The sequence below is a fragment of the Mustela nivalis genome (assembly GCF_964662115.1).
Source record: "Mustela nivalis genome assembly, chromosome: 18".
Classification (NCBI taxonomy): Eukaryota; Metazoa; Chordata; class Mammalia; order Carnivora; family Mustelidae; genus Mustela; species Mustela nivalis.
In genome coordinates, this window is record NC_139037.1 from 38,208,901 (window position 1) to 38,231,885 (window position 22,985).

Here is a 22,985-nt window from a genome sequence, read left to right on the forward strand (position 1 = left end):
AGGTCCAGGCGTGAAACAAAGGGGTGAGGGATGTCTGATAAGGAAGCACTCATTTCAAACAAAAACCATACATATATATGGTGTGCATATGATAGTTGGTCCTTTTCTTCCCTTCCATTTAAGTAAATAATTTTAGAAGGAATTTTGTAGCATGAGTAAAAAGATACTGGCTAATTATTATGAGTCATTTATGGCCTGGGGTCAGCATGAAAGGTAAAGGAATATGTTTTTTAGGGGAGTAGGAAGACCGGAGGTGGGGGGTGGGGCGTATCCATTTGTGTGTAGTCTAAACGCTTCCTGAACAAAATCTAGAATATCTTCCGAAAGCAGACCAACCAGCTGACCCGCTTGCTGAATAGGCAAGATGTTTGGGATCTCCACAACCCCCGCCCTCCTGGCCTGCCCCCTCCTCTGACACACGTGAAAGGACAGACTTTGCATCTGGGCCGGTCGTCCCCAAATGTCTGTGGCCCAGAGTGGGGTGGGGGCAGGGACAGGGGAGTGGGGGGAGATGTACAATAGGAAGATCCTGATAATAAAAATCTACGTGTCACCGAGACATTCCTCAACTGTTAGCAATCAGTTTGGGGGGTGGGGGGGGCGAGGGGGGGGCCGGGAAATACCAAAAGACATCAAAGAGGGTCTCATTCCCAGCCTCTGCCCCGTTTCAAGGCTCCGTCATTTGGGAAGGTTGTGCGCTAAATAATTTGTGAGCCTCCAAACACGCAGGTTATTGTTTGTGGACAGATGGTGTATCGCGTTTTATCGCTTTTCCTTCTGTGGGTCCTCATATGTGGGACTGATGTGCATTCTGAAGTCTTTGTCTCCTTCTAAAATCTCTAATCTGAGACAGGCAATCAAGCACAGAGGCAGGGCTTCAGAAGGCATAATCAGAGTTTTAAAAGCAAAGGGGAAGGGGGGGGGGGACGCCAGAAATCCAAGCCCAGTTATGAGGCAGATGTCTGCAGAGAATGGGAGAGGTTATTAGGGTTTTTAAAAGTGGACCCGTGTTAGGGGTCCCGCAGTGCAGAAGGAGAGGCAGAGCCCGCAGTGGTCGCTGCTGGCACCCGGAAGTTTCCCGGCATCCCCCCCCCACCCCACCGCGGCGTGCAGCCCCGGACCGAGCCCCCTCCTCGCCTCCAGAGCCAGGGGTCTTTGTCTCGGCAGGCGGCCGGCCCCGGCAGGGCCTGGGAGGCCCCATGTTGGAGTGGTGGCCGCCCTTAAGAGTTAAATCATGTTGATATACAGGAAGGAAATGAAATAGACGAACTCACTCCTCTTTTCTTCCTACGGATTTTTCTTTTTTATTCTGAAGATAGAATTACTGTTTGTAAGCATCTGAAAGTCATTAGAGGCCCTGCAGTCTGTCAGGTGCCGACGCAAGGAACTGCTGAAACCAAACGGGGGCCTGCACCGAGGGCTGGGGATTTGTCATGTGCTGATGAGCAGTTATAATAATATATGAGCAAATCACAAGCATTCTGCAAATTAATCAAATTTTTTTCCCCTTCTCCCTTGTCTCTGGGAGAGTGGCTTTGCAGGCAGACGTAGGTGAACCAGTTTTGCTCACAGATGGTCGCTCTGGCATCAGATGGAATTTATATAACAGTAATTCTGATTTCCTGCCAAAGTAGCAGTGAACACACCAGGGAGATTGTAGAAGGCGAGTCATGTGGTTTTGCTGAGGTTGTTGTGGGAAGTTTAAGGGGGGAAATCTCAAATTTTCCTCTTTGCCTTTACTGTTTTTGCCTGAAGGGCCAGAAACAGAACGCCATTCTGCCATGGGCGAAATCCGTCACATCTTTCCTTGTGCCTCGTCTGAAAGTGCTTCGCAGCTGTTGGAGCTGCTGGCGGTGACAGAGCCCCAGGACTCCTGATCCTCGCCGGCACCTTACAAGATCGGAGGGGGGGGGGCAGGTTCACAAGGTGGTCGCCCGGGCGCTGCCGAGAGGGAGGGCCCCGTGTGCGCTTTTGCCCTCCCGCTCCCCGTGGCCGGGCGAAACCGACAAGGGCTTTTCTTTTCAAGTGTTTTATTAAATGAAGAGTGTAACAACGCTCACTTTAATTACACACGGGCTCCGTTTATAATGCCTCTGGATTTATTCAAGTAGTTGAAAACGATGGAGCGGGTGATAACTGTGATCATCTCGGTTTAGCGGCTCAGAGACCGGGGAGCGTGCTGGTGTGTAAGTGTGTGTGTGTGTGTGTGTGTGTGTGTGTGTGTGCGCGCGCGTGCGCGTGCGGCGTGGGTGTTCCCCTGGGTCCCCAGAAGGTCTCCCCGTGCTCAGACACCCCTGGCGCCCACTCCTCCCAAAGCTTGCCCTCTCCCTTTGGAGGCTGTGCCTTGCATGGGATGCAGAGGCCCACGGGCAGGCTAGCGCACTTTGGGCCCCACACTTTGAGGGACCTGTGCTGACCACGAGGTGCCTTTTCCCAGCGGAGAGGAAAATGAGATTAACATGGCATGGACATTGCCTTATGCAACAAAGTCTTCCTGCTGAGGGTTTTTGCTTTCCCCTCTTCTTCTTCTTCCTCTTCTTCTTCTTCTTTTTTCCCTAATGTAAAGCCCTGCCCATTTGTTTTGGTTTACGTGACTACAGAGAAATAAGTGGATTAGACAGAAACTTTAGCATGCTTCATTGCAGCTGGGGGCCGACATCTGTCATTCCTCAGCCATATTCTGGATCATGCCAGCAAGAGAAAGCAAAGTCTGACACCTTTGATTTTAGAGAGAGTCTTTTATAGGGGGGAAAAAAGAGAAGAAAGAGTAGCATTTCCTTTGTGACTTCATAAGAAAAGCCACCTCTCTTCTAGGCTGCTTTATTTATTTTATTTTATTTTATTTTATTTCATTTCATTTTTGGCAGGTGACGATGTTAGCGGCAGTGGGAGAGAGCCGAGCGCTGGAAAGTTTCTGCTTCCGCCTCTCCTTACTTTGTAATTTTCTATTGTTCACGCTACCAATTTGTAGAATTGGGCGTGATAAAAAGTAGCTATTTAAAATATACCCAGTGTGCCCTTCTATATGGATATATACTGTGGGTATGGATTGCGGGTGTCTGACTCCTTTATGGAAAGAGAGATGTGTGATTCTCTCTCACACATAAACTCACATTAATACGAAGCAAGAGCACCGGAATTTTCTGCAATATGAGTGTTCCCGCTACACTCTTTTTGGTGAGATTTTCTGCCGCCCATGTGAGTTCCCCGCCCCCCACCCCGAAATGTACAGCCACCGCCCCGCCCCCCGCCGAGAAATGTACTAATGTTTTTATGAAGACGAGTGTGGGTAGTGAATTATCCACAGATAACCTTGGATACCAGCTTTTAGTGGCTTGGACGTCTGTTACTGTTTCAGTGTGTGCGTGGGCCCCCCCCCCCACGTCTGTACTAGCATGGCACAGTGCGTAGCACACCCTTGACACATGCCAAGTTCCGATATTGGCCCCCCTCCCATATTTAAATTGTACCATAAAACAGAAACTACAATGAAACTCTGATGGGTTCGTTTTAAGCGACACACAATGGAGAACAGGAAACCATTGAACGCGCAGAGACCACCCACTTGTTTATTTCATGGGGTGTGTGCAGGAATGCGGCTCATCTGCCCCGAGAAAACCACACAAAGACCTCACCCAGGGCCTGGCCCCGGCCCCAGAGAAGGTGAGGCACCGGGTGTGCGGGGCACCGACACGACAGACAAAGCAGAGCCCAAGGACTCTGAGGACCGCGGTGCCAGGAGGCGGAGGATGCCAGGACTGAGGTGGGCCCGAGGGTGAACGGTGGCCTACCCTCGGGGTTGGGGGGGAGGGGTCGGGAGCACTGGGACCCTGGTCTGACCCGCTGCGCCTTGGAGGATCTTGCCAGAGCTTCTGACTTTTCAAGATAAACTGGAAGTCCATGTTTTTGCCTGAAATCTCTTTGTTTTCCCTCTTAGTGTTGAGGACAAAAAGTAAGTATGTGTGTGTCCCCCCAGCTTTGACCTCCGAGGTGGGGAGGTGAAAGAGTGTCTGTCCAGGGTCGCGAGGGAATCCACGGAGCTGCCCGCTTGGCCACCTGAGCTCTGGGGGTGCTCGGTCAGGTTGGGTGCTGACATCTCAGCCTCACACAGGAAGTGGAAATGGCCCTGCTGAGGACCAGGGGAAGAGAGGGTGTGGTTCAAGGACAGAGCTCCCCCACAGGCAACGCAGGAAAATGCACAACCGCCCAGTGACCCAAAGTGAGCCAGAAAATGGCCTTGCCCTCCCGTGTCCTCCTTGAGTGTTCAAGATGGGCAGGGTTAGTCGCAGCCTGGACTGGAGTCCCCAGGGGTCTCTAGGACACGGAGCACTTAGATTTTCCTGGGGAAGACAGCAGCAGGGCAGGGCAGGGCTTCCCAGGTGTGGAGCACAACAGGGGGGGGGGCGGGTCTGGGGAGGGTCACCTGTCAGGAGGGGTGGCTCCTACTGGAGAAGGACACCGATCAGGGTGGAGGGGAGCAAGGTCAGGCTATGTGCACTCCTCACAAGACTGGAAACTGAGGCAAGCCTGTTCAAAATAGGGCTACCCATGACAAAGCGTCCCCAGGCCCCCATGAAGGTGAGAAAATGGGGCTGGGCACAGGGGTCACCCACCCAAGGTGGGGACCCAAGCCCTTCCTAAGTAACTGCTCAAGGAAAACAACCCCCAAAGCTCCTTACCCAGCCCCTCTCCTGTACAGAGCCACTGGATTTACCCCAGAGAAGAGAGAGACCCTCCAAGCCTGTGCCACTGGAAGCCATTAGTGGGCAATGTCTGATGAACATAGTTAAGTGCCCAATTGCAAGGAGTCTTTGATGAGTGCCAGTGGGGGCTGTGCAGGCTGGGTCCTCAGAAAGGCTTCTAGGAGGTTCTTTGGTGGGTCTGGGGGGGTATGGCAGACAGTGGGCACATTCCTGGTGGTGGGTATTAGGTGAGAAGGGGTTGCAAGCTGGAAAACCAGGCTAAGGAGCAGGTTGCTGTGGTGAGAAATAGGGAGTCGCTGAAGGTTTGGTGGGGTGGGGGCTGGACACACGTCCAGATGGGATGCGAGGACCGGCTCGCTGTGAGTCGTGCACCTGCTGCCTTTCCGTCTTTCTGGGGTCCTTCTGACCCGAGAGCCCTCGCTGTTGTTCTGGGGTGAGCTGTGGGTTCTAGAGGCAGGTCACAACTAGTCACTGCTTTTGCTAAACTCCTTAGGTCCTTACTGCCTACCTTGTTGCCAAGGGGACTTTAGGTAACTATATCTAGCCCAATATCCCCACGGAGGGAGGAGATGGGTAGGAAGAGGGTGAAGAAGAGGAGCCCTGCCATCTTCGGCATCTTTCGAGTACCACCTTAATCATTTCACTTAATATTTTATTAGAGACAAAAAAAAAAAAAAAAACCCAAAACCAAAAAACAAAAACAAATAACAAAAAACCTTCTAGCTTTATTTTAGCAATGCTATCCAACTTTGATTTGCTAGTTTTTTTTATTGCTGTTTCGTTTTTGTTGTTTTTGTTTTTGTTTTGTTTTCTAAGGCTGTTAATCTAAATTGCAGTCAGCTTGGTTCCAGGCAAAACCACCTGCAGGAGTGCTGCGGTCCAACTCCTGCACGCACCCTCCTCCGGCAATGCCTGGAGAGAAGAGCTTAGCAGGAGGGGGGAGGTTTGCTGTGTGACCTGGGGCAAGCCGGCAGCCCCTCTGTTCCTGGCTCCTGTCTTGCCATGAGAGCAGTGTCCTCTCTCTTTAGTATCTTCCAGGATGAAATCACTCACCCAGAGACAAACACAGGGCATTGTTAGAGTCTTATTATATTACACATCTAAAAATCTCCAAAAAGGAAAGCAAGTTCATTGACCCTTTGAAGGTTATTTAATGATAAACATAAATGCTTTCATGAAATCCGGGGAATGACTTAAGATCCTAGATCAATAGTTGCCCGTGAGTGCCCGCGGTCTGCGACACTTCGGGCTGAGTCTCCTGCCCACCCAGGCAGGCTGGTGGCTCCGCCGAGCCCAGCGCGGAGGCTGCCGGGAGGCAAACAGATCAACACAATTTAAGGCAACATCTGCATGGCAGTGGCCAGAGCCTGGGTGTGAAGTTGCCGAGGAAGGGACTGCACTGAGGCCCTGGGGAAGGAAGGGCAGGGTGCTCCTGAGTCCCATCGTTCTGGAGCAGGGGGAGGGGGGGTGGGTACCAGACTGAGAGGATCTGGAAGATTCCTACACCGCCTGTCACACACTTTTCTCTGCAGCTGCCTCCTGGAGCCCAGCCTCCTTTTCTGAGCTCTCCTCCTACCTGAACTTGAATCTGAGCTGGACGGGGGTTCGTGTTCCAGCCCTGCCCGCCCCCCTCCCTACCCCCACTGCAGGCTCTGCAGGGTGCTCCCATGCACCCCCCACCCCCGCCTCCAGGAGGGGTTTCAGTGTCAATCTCAGGTGTGGTCGTCTATGGATCTGGGGCGCCCTGCTGTTACTGTCACCTGAAAATCAACCAAATTCACCTTTTGAGAAACTTGTAAAATAAAACATTTATTTTACTATAGATTTAGAATTACAGAAATGTTGCCTAGATAGTACAGAGAATTCTCCTATGGTGCTTGTTACCCTCTATGGTCAGCATCTTCCATTAGTAAGGTACATTTGTTACAATTACTGACCCAGTGTGGATACACTATTATGAAGTCAATATTTTATTCAGATTTCCTTTGTCTTTACCTAATGCCCCTTTGGGCATTGGTGGGCATTAGGTCCCACCAAGGGGACTACTTTATATCTGATTGTCATGTCTCCCGAGGTGACTCTTGGCTGCTACAGTTTCTCAGACTTTCCTTATTTTTGATGACCTTGAGAGTTTTGAGGAAAGTTTTGTAGAATGTCTCCCACTTGGGATTTCTCATGGTTAGACTTGGGTTGTGGGTTCCTGGGCAGAAGATGAGAAGTGGATTCCCACTGTATCAAATCAGGGCACTGCCATCACTCGGACCTCGGTGATGCAGCTAAGGTTCTGTTTCTCAGGTGTCTTCCCTGGGAGGTGGGTCTTTTTCCCTCTCTACACTGCGCTCTTTCTAGGCGCTTCCCCGGGAAGGAAGTCACCAGCCACCCTCGTGAAAGTGCGAGAGTTATAGCCCACCTTCTAAGGGGAAAATTCCATAAAGCCCGTGGAATATATGGGGCATTTGTCTGGTCTTCTCCATGTGCTTCAAAATTCAATCATTGAGCCAAGTCAATATGACTTGTGGGTGCCTGTTGCTACTTTGGGTTTTCATCTGATACTATGTCATTCACTTTGTTGCTAACATTGTTCCAGCTCTGGCCTTGGGGTCTCTACCACTTGGCTCGGAGCTACTGACTCTGACACCCCAGTCAGTGGGTGGTGTTTCGAGAAATTCCTTACTTTCTGGCTAAAGACGTTCCAGGACCATCTTGTCTATTTCCTGTCCCAGCCCTAGAATCTGCCATTTCCACAAGCAGCCTGGGCTCCTTTTGTTGAGAATGGTACGAAAAACCAAGTCTGGTTGCTAAATGGGCTTGCTGCCTCTGGGATGTCACGGGTTCTAGGAGCACACAGGGGACAGAACAAGGAAAGATAAGTGTGTCTACTAACCCCTGCATACACTCAAGATCTGTGTTATAGATACTGAACTGAACACTAGTTCACAATGACGGATGTCTCCGATCTATTGCTACATGGATCAAAATTTGCTTTTAAAATGTTTTTTGGTAGTGTTTTAGATTAAAACCCAAATCACAGGAAATTTGAAACCTGAAATTATTTATACTAAGGGTATTCCAAAGTGTTTTAGCATCTTTGATTAGATGGATGAATATTTTTTTTGAAAACTGAAAACATAAATTATGCACCTGATTAGAACCATTCTTGCCTATTTGGAATTAGGGAAATTTATATGTGTGTGTGTGTGTTGTGCAACTGAGAAGGTAGCTCTTTCTGTTGGCTCACTGTGTGTATATGTATATTTTTACCCATCTCACTGCCTCTGCTGAGCCCATTAACCATGGCCGGAGTCCTGGGCAGGAGCCCTTCCAGTCGGCAGCTGCAGGGCCAGCCGCAGACACTCAGAGAGAGCAGCAGGGGAGGGCTGGAGGGAGCCCAGACCACTGCCCTGAGGTCTGCCCCATTGGACGGCTTGTTGGTACCCTTCCCCCCACCCCCCACGCCCCACCTGGATTCCTCCCAGTTCTGCAGGTTCACTTCGGGGAGGGCAGTGGCTGCGTCTCTAACATAAACAACTGGCTGTAGATGGGGGGGGGCGTTTCCTTAACTACCAGCATGCATCCTGCAAATGTCCTTAGTTTCAAGGAATGCAAAGGGTGCACCCCAACGGGAGCACCCCAAAGGGCTCCCGTTGGGGTGCACCAGAAGGAGCGGCAGTGCTCAGGAGTCCTCTTGGTACCGCTCAGAGGTGGGCTTCCCAAGCCTCCTGGCCCTGTGCATGGGAGCTGGCCCTGAGGGCTGTTCCTCTCCACCTCACCAGCTGGGCCCTTCTAGTAAACAGTTCCATAAAGGGTGGTGGTGGGAGACCCTCCGGGGGTCTGGCAAATACCCCATAATCCTGTGCTCCAAAGAAGGTAGTTCAGAAAGGACAGCGCAAGTGCCTTCAGGTGAGTCAGCCATGGGCTTGCTGCGGGCAACTTTCTCAGGGTCGAAGTCCACCCAGGGTGCCAGTGGGCTGTGGCCGGGGCTGATCTGGAAGCTATGGCAGCAGTGTTCCTTTTCATTCACCTGGGTGCCATCTTTTCCCATCTATTGCATTGGACCATAAAAGGGTCCTGTGTGATTGATTGGAAAGTCTGCCCTGGCGTGAGAGGTGGCTCTGTAGTAGGAGGGCCCAGGGGGATGGTCCGTGTCTCTGTGTCCACCTGAGCCCAGGGACCCCACTCCCTACTGCTTACACACGTGCCCCTCTTCTGGACCCTCTTCCTTAGGCTGACCATGAACCGTGATTCGCGGTTTTGCCTCTCTCCATTTGTGGATGCCGTTGTTCCAATGTCCGGAACTGTGCCTTTGTCACCCTATGTAGACTCTGCCTCTGGCCAAACAGCTCACGTGTCCTTCCTCCAGAATGCTCTTCCTTTCCCAGGACTCTCTCCTGTCCTCTGTGCCATCCTTTTGACTGGGAATTCGAACCTGGTTCAAAGCAGCTGGATGTCCTGACCTCGAAAACTCTCGGCCTCTTCCCCCTTCCGCTGCAGCGGGTGTCCGCTAGGTCATGGGGCTGGTCACTCAGGCATTGCGTCAGGCATGCCGAACAGCTGTCCCTCCCATCCTTGTGGCGCTAAAAGTCCTGTGTCATTCCCACAGCGATCTGCTCGGGGTAATGCATGCAGTAGGTACTTAGCGTGTGCTCGTGGAAGAGGGCTGGGTTCCAGGACTTGCGTGACGGATGGAAGCTTGGAGTCCTAGGGCTTGGTGACAGCCATGTGTGCAGTATCTGACTTCTGTGGGTGTCTTGAGGTCACAGACATGGTTGTTGTCCCCAAGGGGGGCGCGGCATGTGATCTGTGCAATATCATTCAAACACGCGCACACTATAGTGCACGGCCTTCCCGGGTGTTCATAGACTCTCTCCTGGAGCATCCTGGGTCCTGACTAAAGATAGCCCTGTGTGGAGAATCTTCCAACAAGTGCTTAGCAGGGAGTGGCAGGAGGGAGCCAAGGTGAGCCTCTGCTGTGAGACAGCCCTGTGGTTGCTTTCTTGGTCAGAAACCAGCTAACTGCATATTCCTGACTTTGGAAAACTATTTCCTCTCCCTGAGCCTGATTGTCCTACCTGTAAAATGGGAAGATTTCTCTCTAGCACGTCCCTACTGGCAACGGTGAGGGCAATGGACACAATTCCTAGAAATATGCCCAACGAGTTGTCCCGAGACCAAACACTGGAGGCTGGCCACGGGCTCCCCCTCCTCCTCCTATCTGCCATCCTGCACCAGAAGAGAAGCCATCAGTTTGGAAAGTCTGGAGGCCCCGTGGAGGCAGCCGCGTCTCTGCTCACAAGTGTGGAGCTGTAATTAATGGATGGTCCCCCAAGGGGAGGCATTTTCCTCTCCCCCTTAGGTACAGAGAAAGAGCAGATATTTCCATCGCAGCAAGTAAGAAAAATACCTCGTTTCCCCACTTTTGTTATAAACAATGTACGACTTGCTTTCTCCTTACTCCTCTTGACCCTCCACACTGTATACATATTTATATATTATTCATAGTGGATTAAAAATGAATGTGCTCTTTACCACGGCTCTACGGCGCAGTGACAATACAAATTAACGTATGATGTACTTACTTTTCACATGGCAGTGATGGGAAATGTTGATGGTCTCCGAGTGAGAGGTAGAGAGAGGGGAGTGCCGTGGGGTGGGCAGTGGGGGGCACCCAGGGCCCCAGCTGCAGACAGGGATTGGGGCTGCAGGGTGGGAAAGGCCTCCCCACTTCCCTTCTCCTGTGGAAAGAGGACCAAGCTCCCCAGTGGGTCCTGTGAGCCTGGCCCCTACCTGGCTCCCTCACTGGGTTTCTCGTCCATCATTATGACCTCTCCCAGGCCCTTGCACTGATCCCAGGCTTCCTATCCCTGCACCGATGGTCAGGGCTGTCCCTCTGTCTGGAGGAGTACTTCTCTCCCTTTCTTTCTCTCTCCCTCTGTCCTGCACTCTTCCCCCTTCCTTCCTTCCTGCCTCCCTCCGTCCGTCCGTCTTTCCTTCCTTTTCTTTCTCTCTTTCTCTTTCCTTCATCCTTCCATCCATCCATCCATCCATTCATCCATCCATCCATCCCTTCCTTTATTAAAAAAAAAAAAAAATACTTGCTGGCTATCTGTGATGTACCAAGCACTATGCTAGATGGTGAGACATGGCAATAACCAAAAAAAAAAAAAAACCAAAAAAAAAAAACAAAAAACAAAACCCCAAAAACAGACCCCCACAGCTCCTACACCGTGGAACCACCTGTTTAGTGGAGAAGATAGACGTAATTGCTTTTGTTCAGCTACTGTTGTTGGAAGCTCTCCACAGATTTTGCCCTGATGGACTTTACCAGGGAGTCTGGGGTTACAGGGCTTCCTTCTCAAGGCAGCAGCAGGTGGGCTAGAGGTGACAACCACAGGGATTAAATGAAGTAGGGCAGAGAGCATTCCGATTAGGGAATAAGAAAGGATGGAACAAAGGTCCTGTGGCCAGGAAAGAGTATAAAGCATTTGGAGAACAGAGAGTCCTGTATGCAGAAGGCAGCAAACTCTGGGGGGATTTGAGGGTGAAGACAGTGGAAGGACCTAGAGAGGCTCACATTCCTCTGGGGCGAGCTCTTAGAGACTCCCAGTCACCTCTACTCAGTCACAGCCTACACTGCCTCGAAGCAGTGTGTCTGGTCTAGCCCTTGACTAGATCAGGGTCCGCTAGATGGGAAGATATTTCCGGCGTGCGGTCTGACCCAAAGCCCAGCCTCACCTCCCTTTGCTGAACTTTCTCCAAGCGAAATGCAACCATTAACCACGTGTTCCTTTGGAATCTGAAGGTCGTCCAGTTTTCCAAAGCTCCCGTTCAAGGGCAAATGCCCCAAGGACAGACGATGTTGTAAGCTTTCACTGAAGGCCCCCCGAGGCAGAGAGCACCTGCTGAATCAGTACGTTGATGAAGAACAGAGCATAGAGGCCCCTGACCCGGCTTAGACAGGCTGCCAGAAGACAACAATGAGAACAGTAAGCATGACAGTGACAGACAGCTGACATTTCTATAGCCCTGGATTCCTTCCAGACTTGACACATGATTCCCTCCCATGCTCACAACATCCTATGGTGGGAGGACTAGTCTTCCCCCTCCCCCGCCTCTGTTTTCAAGCCGTGGGAACGGAAGCCCCAAGAGATCCCATTCCTCACTCACAGCCAGACACAGAGGAAACTCAAGTTTGGGTTAAGTAGCCTCCTGGCCTCTCAAGGGACGAAACTATGCTTTGAACCCAAGCTCTGGTCAGACTCATGCTGCCGAGTGTGTGGCAGGAGGACACCTGAGAGCAAAGCCAACATGCCAAGCCAGGAGAGCTCCCCATCTTCATCTTGGCCAAAGGCCACTGTGGAGTGCGGGGCATCTCAGTGAAACTACCCTGGACAGAGGCCGTGGTCTCCATGCTGGTTGTTAATGGGGAAGTTTCTTCTGTCTTTGAACTTGAACCTTACCATCTTCATGGAACCTGCAGACCAGGTGCATCGTCAACTCTATCTCTCGGGTTACCAAGGTGGCATGGCTGGTTTTTATCCCACTCAAAGGGGATGGATGACAATTTGCAGAGTTCAAAGCTCACCAAGCGGTAGCCCTGTCCCCCTGAGGGCTGCATCAGACTCTCCTTGAGGAACCGGGTGTCCTGCCTCCATGAGGAGGAAGGATTTCCCGCAAGCCCCTCCTCCACCCCAGGCAGGAGTGCAGAAGCTCGCAGCAGACTTCCAAGGGCCCCTCCTGCTGCTTCTACCTGCAGATGGACCCCTTCTTGGTCACAAATATTTGAACACCACAGCAAACTATTCCTGAGAGTTCTCAGATCTGGGATTTTGTTCTGAAGCCCTTGTTCATGGTCTCTGTCCAAGTGCTAACAGACATCGACATCACAGCATTTGTCCCAGTGCCTGGGGCTTCAAGTGTACAAATAGAGAAATTTGGAAGGCTTCATCCAGGGTTAGCTGGACTCAGAGACTTACCGGATTTTGAAAGTGCTTTGCATAACAACAGCTTTCTGTTTGGGAGTAAATCTTCCCATCACCCAAGGACAGACCTTTCACTTTAATTTGATCCTGGGGAGAACACACAGCCTTTTCTGGACTTTTCAGCAAGCCACTCAGAAGGGGGTCTGTGTGTGTGTGTGTGTGTGTGTGTGTATCCTATCATCACACATGGCAGTCATGGTTCTTGTAAAGATTTCATTCATAGAATTAGGGTGTCTGAGTACTTTAGATCTGGTGGAACTTTGTTGTAAATTCAAACCGTCCAGATTCACTCTATCTTAACGTGCTCATCTTGCCATAGCTCCAAAAGGAGGATAACATACAAAATTATATGTAAAGGACTATGGAGGGTTTCAGGATCTCAGGTGTTTGCGACCGTCAGGAACTACTATCATTACCGACAGCGCTTCTATCTACAAGGTATATTGCAAGATCAGGATTGATGATGATCCCAATATTGTACAGACTTCCTCCTACACATGAACACATGCAGTGTTCTTGATAGCCAGGCAAGAACAGTGGAAGGACAGGAGAGTCATTTTGAATCCTGGGGACCTGAGGTGGGTTTATTAAATAAGACCACCGTTTGGCCATCTTGCCCCCTACTTGGGCTAGACTCTTAGGACCACGGTACCAAGAATTCTGGTTTTATTTATTTATTTTTATAATTTTCATTTATTTATTATTCAGAGTTCTTGACTCCAGAGACTTGTCAGACCATGGTGATAGTGTCCATTGGTGACTTACGGCCATATGATACATGAATTGGTGAACCACAGTAATCAGCATAGTGAGCAGTCACATTGCTGCCCGTGGCAGCATGCCAGAAGATGAAGTCTATTCCTGAGAAGATATTTCTAGAAACCTTCAAAACATTTCTTAGGCTTCCTGAGAACTGGTGTCTCCGTTCTTCTCAGGTTCTTTGGATGACCTTCAATTAGTTCTTATGTCATTAGCTATAGATTTGGGCCATCTTTTCTCAAGAATTATTCCAGCAGGGTACCATGAATCCTCTCTCACCGACCCTGGGTTAGTAATTTCGTGTCTACGGGGGTGAACAACCTCTTGACTTGAGTGGTTGAATCTTGGAATCCACTTGAAACTCACTGCCCCTCATTGGCACCCAGATTCCTCCCTTCTGTCCATGCCCTAAGTCTGACATGATGAAGAATAGGCTCACTTAACATTCTTTGTTAAACTCCTAAATCCATGTTAGAAGTAGGAGGCTCAACTCTCCTTCCCCACAAGCACACGGCCTTCCCTGCCTTCTGTGGGTGAAGCGACTGAGCCCTAAGTGTGGTACCAGGTAGCAGGAAGGTGGGCAGGGGAATGACGCTGGTGAATCCTTCTCTCACTTGACCATCAGGTCCAGGCCCCTCTCGCTGAGTGACAGGGTTCTTGCTGCGGTAGGTTCCACAGAAGGGACAACAGCAACTGTACTTTCCTTGGGTTTCATTTCTTCTTCATTCCAAAGTCCGTAGATTTGCAAATTGGCTTTTGGCAAGTGGGAAAGTTGATCAAATTCAGCCTCGTGTTAGATGCAACAATGGAAGCGAAAGATGCAGAAACGCTACCCGAAAATTTAGAATACCTTCCAAGAAAGGCAAGGTGGAGGAATAAGATAATGATTCAACACCACAAACAGTTCATGCCTTCTCGCCCTGTGCCAGGAAGCAGTTCCGTCCAGGAGCCCACAGCTACTCAGGGGGGAACTGATACACAGTGGCCCACACCAGTGGCCTCCCAGTTGGGCAGAGCCTCGAAAGAAGAGAGAGCATGGAAATGGTATTTCAGGGAGACGGTCACACAGCAAGAGTGTGGAGACCTTGAGGAATGAAACCTCCTTCCAGAGACCACCGATGGCTCGGTTCAGTGTGGATGGAGGGAGGAGGCTCCAGAGAAGCCTGAAGAGGTGGCTGGGGCTGGACTTGAAGATCCCAGTGATTTCTCAGATGGTCGATGGCCATCCCAACCTTAAGGCAAGGAAATCACAGTGAAACTCCTACGTTTGGAGCCCGCTCTGGTATTTCTGGGGAGGCTGGGCAGCAGGTGGGACACCCGGGAAGCTCGAAACCCTCCTGCAGGTCACCATGTTCATAGGCTGGGCAAGAGTTGGGACACAATGGACCAGCCTCCGAGCGGGGATGGGAAAGAGGAAGATTCAATGGATAGGTGAGGTTTGTCCTTGTAGACCAGTTGGCTAAGGAGGGAAGAAAGAGAGTGCTCACTCCACAAACCCACTAAGAAGGAAAGATGATTGGAGCCCCGTGCGCCCTATGAAGTGAAAGTGACCTTCAGCCCCAAATGTTTGGTTGGTGTCCAGTGTTGCAGGAACAAGACTGTTTGGCTAACTACTTAGCAGGACTTCTGCTATGATTGTTCTAGAAAAAGTGCTGAATACGATGTTTGGATGTTTCCTGGTATAACTGGTTGGGCCCATTTATTTACTTGTTTGCTTTTCTGAGCAAATGAAACCCAACCCCGAGCCCTGACCCCTCTGGGTGCTGGATGGGCTAGCACGGACGAGCTTTCAGGAATGGCCCTTCGATGGCCTCCAAGCATCAGGGGGGCATGCCATTGTTCCCCTGGAACTTTCCAAGCCAGATGCTTTCCTGGTGGCTGAAGATGGCAAAAACGTGTGCACGTCTGCAGGGCAGCAGAACAGAAGCCTCGAGCATGGGGAACTGTGAGGGCTGCCCCAGGAATCCGCCTTCTGTCCTGATCGAGAGCCTGTTGAGAAACAGTCGAGGTCAAGGGTTACTATTCAAAACCTGAACTTCTTTAAAACCGTACTGGCCTTGGCCGTTTGGAGAGTTTGGTTCCCGCCAGACACATTCTACTGTCTCCTCTTGAAATGCTGAGGTTCTGGAAATTCCAAGAGCTTAGACTTCTAGCTCCACCCCCGTGACACATGGTTCTCTTAGCCCACTGCAAATACACACTCCCTCTCCCACGTGTCATGCTCCGCTTGCTTCTCTGTAAAGAGTTGATGGGGGGATGAGAAAGTGAACTGGCTTAGTGCGGAGACCTGAGTCAGGATCCCAGGGGGAGGGATTTATGGCTTTTTTTGTATGTGTGGAACCGGGATCAGCAAAGCACGGTCCAGGGGCCAAATCCCTCTCCTATTTTCGTACAGTCTGGCAGCTGAGGATGGTTTCTACAATTTAAATGGTTGGGGGGAGGGTGGACAAGGAACACTAATTATTTCATCTCTCAGGGAAAGCATACAAAATTCAAATTTCAGCATCTAAAAAGAAGGTTTGAATTTCATCACTACAACGTTGGAAATTTATTTCTTCTCTTGTCATAGAGGTACCTAACATAATACCTTTGATTTTGTGTCTCGGCATGCAAAGCCTAAAATATTGGCTATCTAACGTTTCACAGAAAAAGAAACCAGGTGTCGGGAACATTGTCTTCTGTCACCAGGAAAGCCTGCATTAAAACTGTCCCCAAGAGGGACGCCTGGGTGGCTCGGTCATAATCTCAGGGTCCTGGGATCGAGCCCCGCATCGGGCTCTCTGCTCAGTGGAGAGCCTGCTTCCTCTTCTCTCTCTGCCTGCTTCTCTGCCTACTTGTGATCTCAGCCCGTCAAATAAATAAATAAAATATTAAAAAAAAAAAACTGTTCCCAAGATGGGAAGATCTTACATATTCCCAGCCAAGTTATCATTTGTCAGTAACTTATTAATTCTCCAAGTAACTTAATATTTGTCCAAATATACTGGCTACTTTTCTGCCCTTTGTTAATATGATGTTTGCCAAGGAAGTGCAATCATACTATTGATACTATTGGTAGTAACGATGATGTCTTCTGAGCCATGGGGGCTGCGTGGGGGGCAAGCAGCAGAGCTGACCTGCCACTCTTTGTGTCCGCAGGTCACAGGCCTTTTCAGTGCCGATACTGTCCCTACAGTGCCTCTCAGAAGGGGAACCTGAAGACCCACGTCCTCTGCGTCCATCGTATGCCTTTTGACAACAGTCAGTACCCCGATCGCCGGTTCAAACGCTCCAGAGTCGACTCGGAGGCTTCTGGGAATTTCGAAGACCCCACAGCTGTCAAGGCGGGGAGCTCAGCAGAGCTAACAGAGGAGGGCTGCAAAGCCCAGGAGGAGCGTAACTGAGCAAACTGACCTGTATATTGCAATATTATTTTACACAGTTTTAAGATTATGCATCTGGTAAAAGAGTTTGCTAACTGCATTCCAAGGGGAAAAAAGAAAAATCATGTACAACCCCCCAACTAGTGTATAGAACATTTAAAAAATTTAAAAAGATAGCTATATATATATATTAAAAAAAAAACACACAAAAACACACTAAAAAAAAATAAAAAACCCACAAAAACAAGTCCCCAGCCCTTGAAAATGGCTGCTAAACTGTTACCCGGCAACAAGTACTTCTAAACAATGCAGGTGGAAGAGGAGTGATTTCTGAAAGGCTTGGTGTCCTCCAAGCCGGAGAAAGCTGGGGGGCCCTTCCAAACTCTGAAGTCATTTTTGTCCCCCAGTCATGCTCTTAACTGAAAAATGATACCATCTAAATGATTTAGTGTTGCCTTGAAGATGGAGGGGCTGTGTTTTCATTGTTGAAAACACCTCTATAATCTACCACCAGCTGCTGCCATCTCCCCCCAACCCCAACCCCTAATGAGAAGTGCTGAGAGGCAGCCGCTGGTGCCAGTCAGGCTGGAGCGGTCACTGCAGAGAAAATCAATTCACGTGGTGTCCCAACTGCACTCGCGGAGAAATCCTACCCCGCCGCGCCCACGGCTGCTGCCGGAGGGCTGCGGAGAATTGCCATGTCACACGTGCATTTAAAAAAAAAAAAAACAAACAAAACACACACACACACACACACACACACACACACACACACAGAGCCAAGTGAATCCATGGTCAGGAATTCTCTGCAGACAGATGCCCATTGCAGGTTTGATGAGTAATTCCTTTTTTTTTTTTTTTTTTTTAAGATCAAATTGCAGTATTGAGGGAAATGCTTTTTTTTCTCCATTGTCTTTTTTTTTTTTCGGATGAAAAAGAAGTTGCTACTAAAAAAAAAAAAAATAGATTCGGGGTACATGATTTAAAATGTTTTTGAGGAAAACTAGCCGACTCTACCCACGGAAGGTGCTGGTGAGAAATGAAAATTCGTGTCGTAATGGAAAGATTTTTCTTTTTTTTTTTTATTACGGTTTTTAAAGATTTTACTTGAACGAAGGCTGCTCTGGTCCTTATTATCAGCTTTGTTTCAATGTGTTCGTTTTTGTAAGTATCGCAGACATGAAGCAAGATTTTCTTCTCTGACAAGCTCTTAGGAAATAGCTTGTATTAAAAACACGAATCTAAACATCCTGCTCTCTATCGCTAATGAAGAAAACTGTTCGAGTTCCAATGTCTGTTTTTGTAAAACAAATGTGTTCTATATTTTTGTAGATTGTAGATTTTTTTTACGGATTGGATACTCCAAATTTATTGAGTTCTGCACCACCCAGAGGGAGATTTTGAGGGCCAATAATGAAATACTTAACTCATTTTAAAAAAACAAAAATAAAAACAAAACAAAAAAAAACGAAGAAGAAGAGTCAAGGGTTTATTCTTGAATCTGCTAGAATGGTGTCTAAGTTCAGCCTCTTAACATACTTCCTTTGAGTGACACGAAATTGGTGCTGTTGCTTGTGACGGTAGAGATGTATTGAAGTATTAACTTCTAAAACGAAATCATTCAGACTTAAAATTAAACAAAAACAAAAACAAACAAACAAACAAACAAAAACAGTCAATATTTCCTTGCAGGCTGGGAGCACAGAATAAAACCCCAGGGCCTTAAAACTTCAGCTCTGCCTACAGCAGTTTACAAAAATTCTAAACTGCAATCAATGTAAATAATAAAATGCTTAGCGCTATACTGAGACCAGAAGGGATCTCAGGCTAATAAGGGATCGGGTTTGCATATGCGGTCCAGAGGGCGTCACCCACCCCGAGGTTTCAGTGCAAATGAGGTCGCTGTGCAGCGTGGACCCATCTGGCATAGAGCAAGCCGCTTTCTCGTTTTTCTAGACTAGTTCTCACTGCCTTACTTAAATCGAGTTTATCAACTTAATGCAACTGTTTCTATGATCCTAGAGGAAGGACTGAAATATTACTGAAAACTTTCTGACTGTAGTGAGCTTTAGGATTTTAACTGCACTACTGTGTTTGGTGACTGTGTCAGTCGCTTGCTTTCTGTGTGTTTGCCCCGCCTTTGGTATCTTAGCAAAGAAAAATATTAAAAAAAAACAAAAAAACAAAAAACAAAACAAAAAAAAGGAGAAAAAAAAAGGAAAAAGAAAAAAAAAAACAAGAGGGAAAAAAAAAGTGGGGAAAAAAAAATGAGAGCCACATTCCATTTCTAGCACTTTGGAAGCTCTTTTGGTATTCTTTTTGTGTCTTCTGAGCATCCTCAGATGCGACAGGCAATAATTCTGTTTGTGACACTGGGAACATCCCCTCTTCTTTGTGGCGTGTGTGTTGATTCCATTTTGTCCAGTGCTACCGTCCTTATTTCCCTCTGACACAAGCCTTCTTTCCAGAACATTTGTAACTTGTAATACAAACAAGTGACAGCCGCAGTGATACGCAGTGTCAGTTTCTGAATGTCTCCAGGCCCTCATATCTAAACATGTCAAGTTTTTTCCCCTGTAACTTCTGTAGTCTGTGATGCTGGTCATAATACTGTCTACATTCCTACACAAAGAAAAAAAAATCTATCTTGGAGTAAATCTGAGATCAATAGAGTAGAGGATTTTGTTGCTATGCTTGTAACAAGTAGAAAACTTTGTATTTAAAGTTTATTCTTGGTCATTATTTATTATTATAATACATCAGTTGACAGAACTTTATTCTGGTATAGAAAGTATTAAAAGTTGTTTTTTCAGCAATGACTGTTTTCTTTCTGCTGTTAGAATAAAATGTCTTTGAAGCAGTCCAGTTTTATCCAGTGTTTTACGCAATAAAACCTCTACCTCTGGAAAAAAAATCTTTTCCTATTCACTTATGTTTCTTAGGAAGAGTGAAACATCTTTTTCCATCTTCGCCAGACTTCGGGAAGGCTTGGTCAAACCCCACTTATTAAAAAAAAAAAAAAAAAAAAAAAAAAAAAAAAAGCTCTGCCTTATTCTGGGGTGGGGGGACGGTCCCCACAGCCTTGTGCTTTTTTAAGCCCCGTGAATATCCCTGTGCAGTTTAAACTACATGAGTATGTACATGTGTGTGCGTGCACACCCACGTGCATGTGTGAGCTATGTTTCTTCGAAGGCTGCAGACAACGGTTTCAGGAAAGTAAAACCGTATGATCCTCCCATTACAGCAATTATCTAAGACACCGAAAACTTTGGGATCTACTATTCCCCTTTACTTGTAGAAAGTTGTTTTAAAAAATCATTAAATGCAAGAAGTCTTTTACAGAGGATAATCTGAATTCTTCCACTGGAAGAAAAGAAAAAGAACGGAGCACAATAATCGGTATCAGGGCTGCCGATGCCGATAAAGCAGCCCTCTGATACTGACCTGAGAGGGTTTGAAGTGTGTTCCCCACACTTGATGTGCACAGTTGTTTTTTGATTTGCTTTTTGTTACTGTTGATTTGGTTTCAAAACCAGGCTTGCACAGGAGATGCTGCAAGCAAAAGTGTCCACCCACATTGTATAGGACTTTGTAAATCCCCGTATTTCTTTCAGGTTGCCAGACTACTGCTACATCCAGAGGGATGGGAGCAGGTGGCTGGAATGAAGTTTTGAGCAGCCCGGACTGCTGGTTTTTACGACAGCAAAGGTGAGTCTCGAAGTTTCAGCAGGGGGTTGGGCAGGGACCCCGTCAGGGAGGGAAGGTTATAACGCCGCATACGTACGTGTTGGATCCCAACCCAAAATGTCTCCAGGGACCAGACAAGAACCCGCAATGGTGAGGAGAGGACAGTAGGAACCGAGGTTCTGGGGTCGGGTGCCCTCAGCCACCGCTTTGTCATGTCTGTGAGGAATGTGGCATCAGGTTTTTGGAGTTTTCCAGAGACACGGAACACCTGTTTTTACATGATGGTTCAAAATGCGTTTTCAAAACCTGCATAATAAATAGATGAACAAAATGTGGTCTCTCCATAGAAGGGAATATTATTCTGCCATCAAAAGGAATGGGGCACCATGGACGAACTTTGAAAATATGGACCAGCTTTGGAAACATTCTGTTGCTTGAAAGAGGCCAGTTATGCAAAAGCACATATTATATCACTTTAAGGAAATGTCTAGAATGTCCAAGTGAGGACAGGTTGCAGGGTTCGGGTAGGAGAAGATGGAGAGTGACGGTGCACAGGTTCAAGGTTTCTTTTTGGAGTGATGAAAATGTTCTACAATTAGCTTGTAATGGTGGTTAGCCATGTCTGAATGTACTAAAAACCACTGAATTGTGCACTTTAAAAAGGTGAATTTTATGGTATGTGAATTATACCTCAATAAGGCTGTTATAAAATAAAAATAAAACTGGAAGAAGGTTTTTCTGCGAAACATCAATATATATTTCCATCAAAATGTTTTGAGCTCTCTGCAATCATGGACGATCATCAGATTACCACACTGTAGACAATTACAAAATAGGGGGTGTGCAGATTTAAATTTGAACCCTAGCTCTACTGCTTACTGGCTGCTTGATCGCGAACGTTGTAACCGTTCTGAGTTCACCGGTCATATCTGCAAAATGATTAAATTAAATGCAATAAAGTAGGGAAGAGCATATGTAGGTTTTGTAAATTTTAGTACAATTTGTAAATTGCACTACTGTGGCATAAGAAGTTATGGATAAATTTAGGATGAATTGCACACCCACAAAACACAGTACGTTAAACTCCCATGTTTGGGGAAAGGCTCCCTGGTGGTCAGGATTCCTCCACATCCATCCCCTTCAGACAAGACAGTCCTGGAGAAATCTTAAGCTCTCTGTTTTCCAGTATCCTCATTAAAAAAAAAAAAAATCACAATATGAGCAACTTTCTTGCCATTTTCCAAGTACTGAAGAGCAGCTAGGAGAGCATAGTGTGGGATGTAGCAAGAAAATTGGTCTTGGGGTTCGATGCTCTTCCACTCACTAGTTTAGTACAATTTACAGAAGACCTCCTGTGTGCCAGGCATCAGGCACAGGCTGGAGAGACAGTGATAGTAGGTCAGGGATCACGGCCACACATCACTGGGAAAACAGACTTCAGCCTGTTAATCACACAAGCAAATGTAGAGAGTCTGGAAGAGGAGATTCAAAGATGACATGGATTTTTCCATGTCAGGGAGGACTTCTTTAAGCAGTGACAATGACCTGAGACAGGAAGGCATGCGTGCCGGGTCCAGGAAGAGCATGTATGAATGCCCAGCCCGGCGTGGATGGGGCTCTGAACTCCGGTCTCTACCTCTTGGTAGCTGTGTGATCCTGGCAGATCATTCCAGTCCCCCAAATCGGCTTCTTTATCTGTAAAGTGGAAAACGGCGAACAACAGGCTCTTTGCAAGGTTAAATGAGATAGTATGTGTACTTAGAGAGCTCTGCAGAGAGCCAGCCAGGGACCTCCAGGTTCCAAGGACTGTCATTAAAGCCCCAACAGCAGGAGCCCACTTAACATTGAAAGACAGTGCATTCTGGAGCCTGAATGAGTTGATGTAGAGGCATGCAAATGACTTACAACAGATTTACAGGATCCCAGAGAATTGGCAAATTATCTCTCCTGCCTGCCCAGAGGCCTGCGCTCCCTGGGAAGGAGTGGCTGGGCATCTTCTACACCCAGTTCAGGGTTTTTGCATGGCCCCTGTTCATCCCTCTGCGGAGCCGCTTGACCAAGCCGACAGCTGTACCATTCGCGGGAGGAGTCTACATCCGGGTGACAAATATCCTGGGTCTCCCAGGACAGGGGAATTTCAGTGCTAAAGCCAGGCCTGTTCTGGACAAACCCCAATGACTGGTCGCCCCAGGAGGAAGCCCATTTTTGCTGCTGGTAACCCGGGAGGCCAAGGTGAGGTCCTTGGTGGGGGTGGGGGTGCTGAGGGGCTCAAAGCAGGGGTTTCGCTACTCAAGCCGTGGGTTCAAGCCTTTCTTACCACAGCCCCTTTGCTGTAAGGAGGCAAGTGACAAGGTTCACACAGCACGTGACACGGCACCGGGCACAGGGTCATCATCTAACCCATTCTTGCCCAGTGGCTGAACCAACATTGGTTTCTACTTCCTGCCGGGTGGGGGAAACGGCTTATGCATGGATTTCTCCTCCCGTAGCCAGGA

The 22,985-nt window shown here is 48.2% G+C and overlaps 1 protein-coding gene across 12 annotated transcripts in view; it reads left to right on the plus strand.

Moving 5' to 3' along the window:
• Positions 1-17,412, plus strand: part of ZNF536 (zinc finger protein 536) — a 423,689-nt gene extending 406,277 nt beyond the window's left edge. For all 12 annotated transcript variants that reach the window (XM_082711302.1, XM_082711297.1, XM_082711306.1 and 9 more), the window contains one exon: positions 16,580-17,412. In XM_082711302.1, the coding sequence (XP_082567428.1) occupies positions 16,580-16,824 (245 nt within the window). In that variant the 3' untranslated portion in view covers positions 16,825-17,412. The remainder of the gene's footprint in view (positions 1-16,579) is intronic.
• Positions 17,413-22,985: the final 5,573 nt, after the last annotated feature.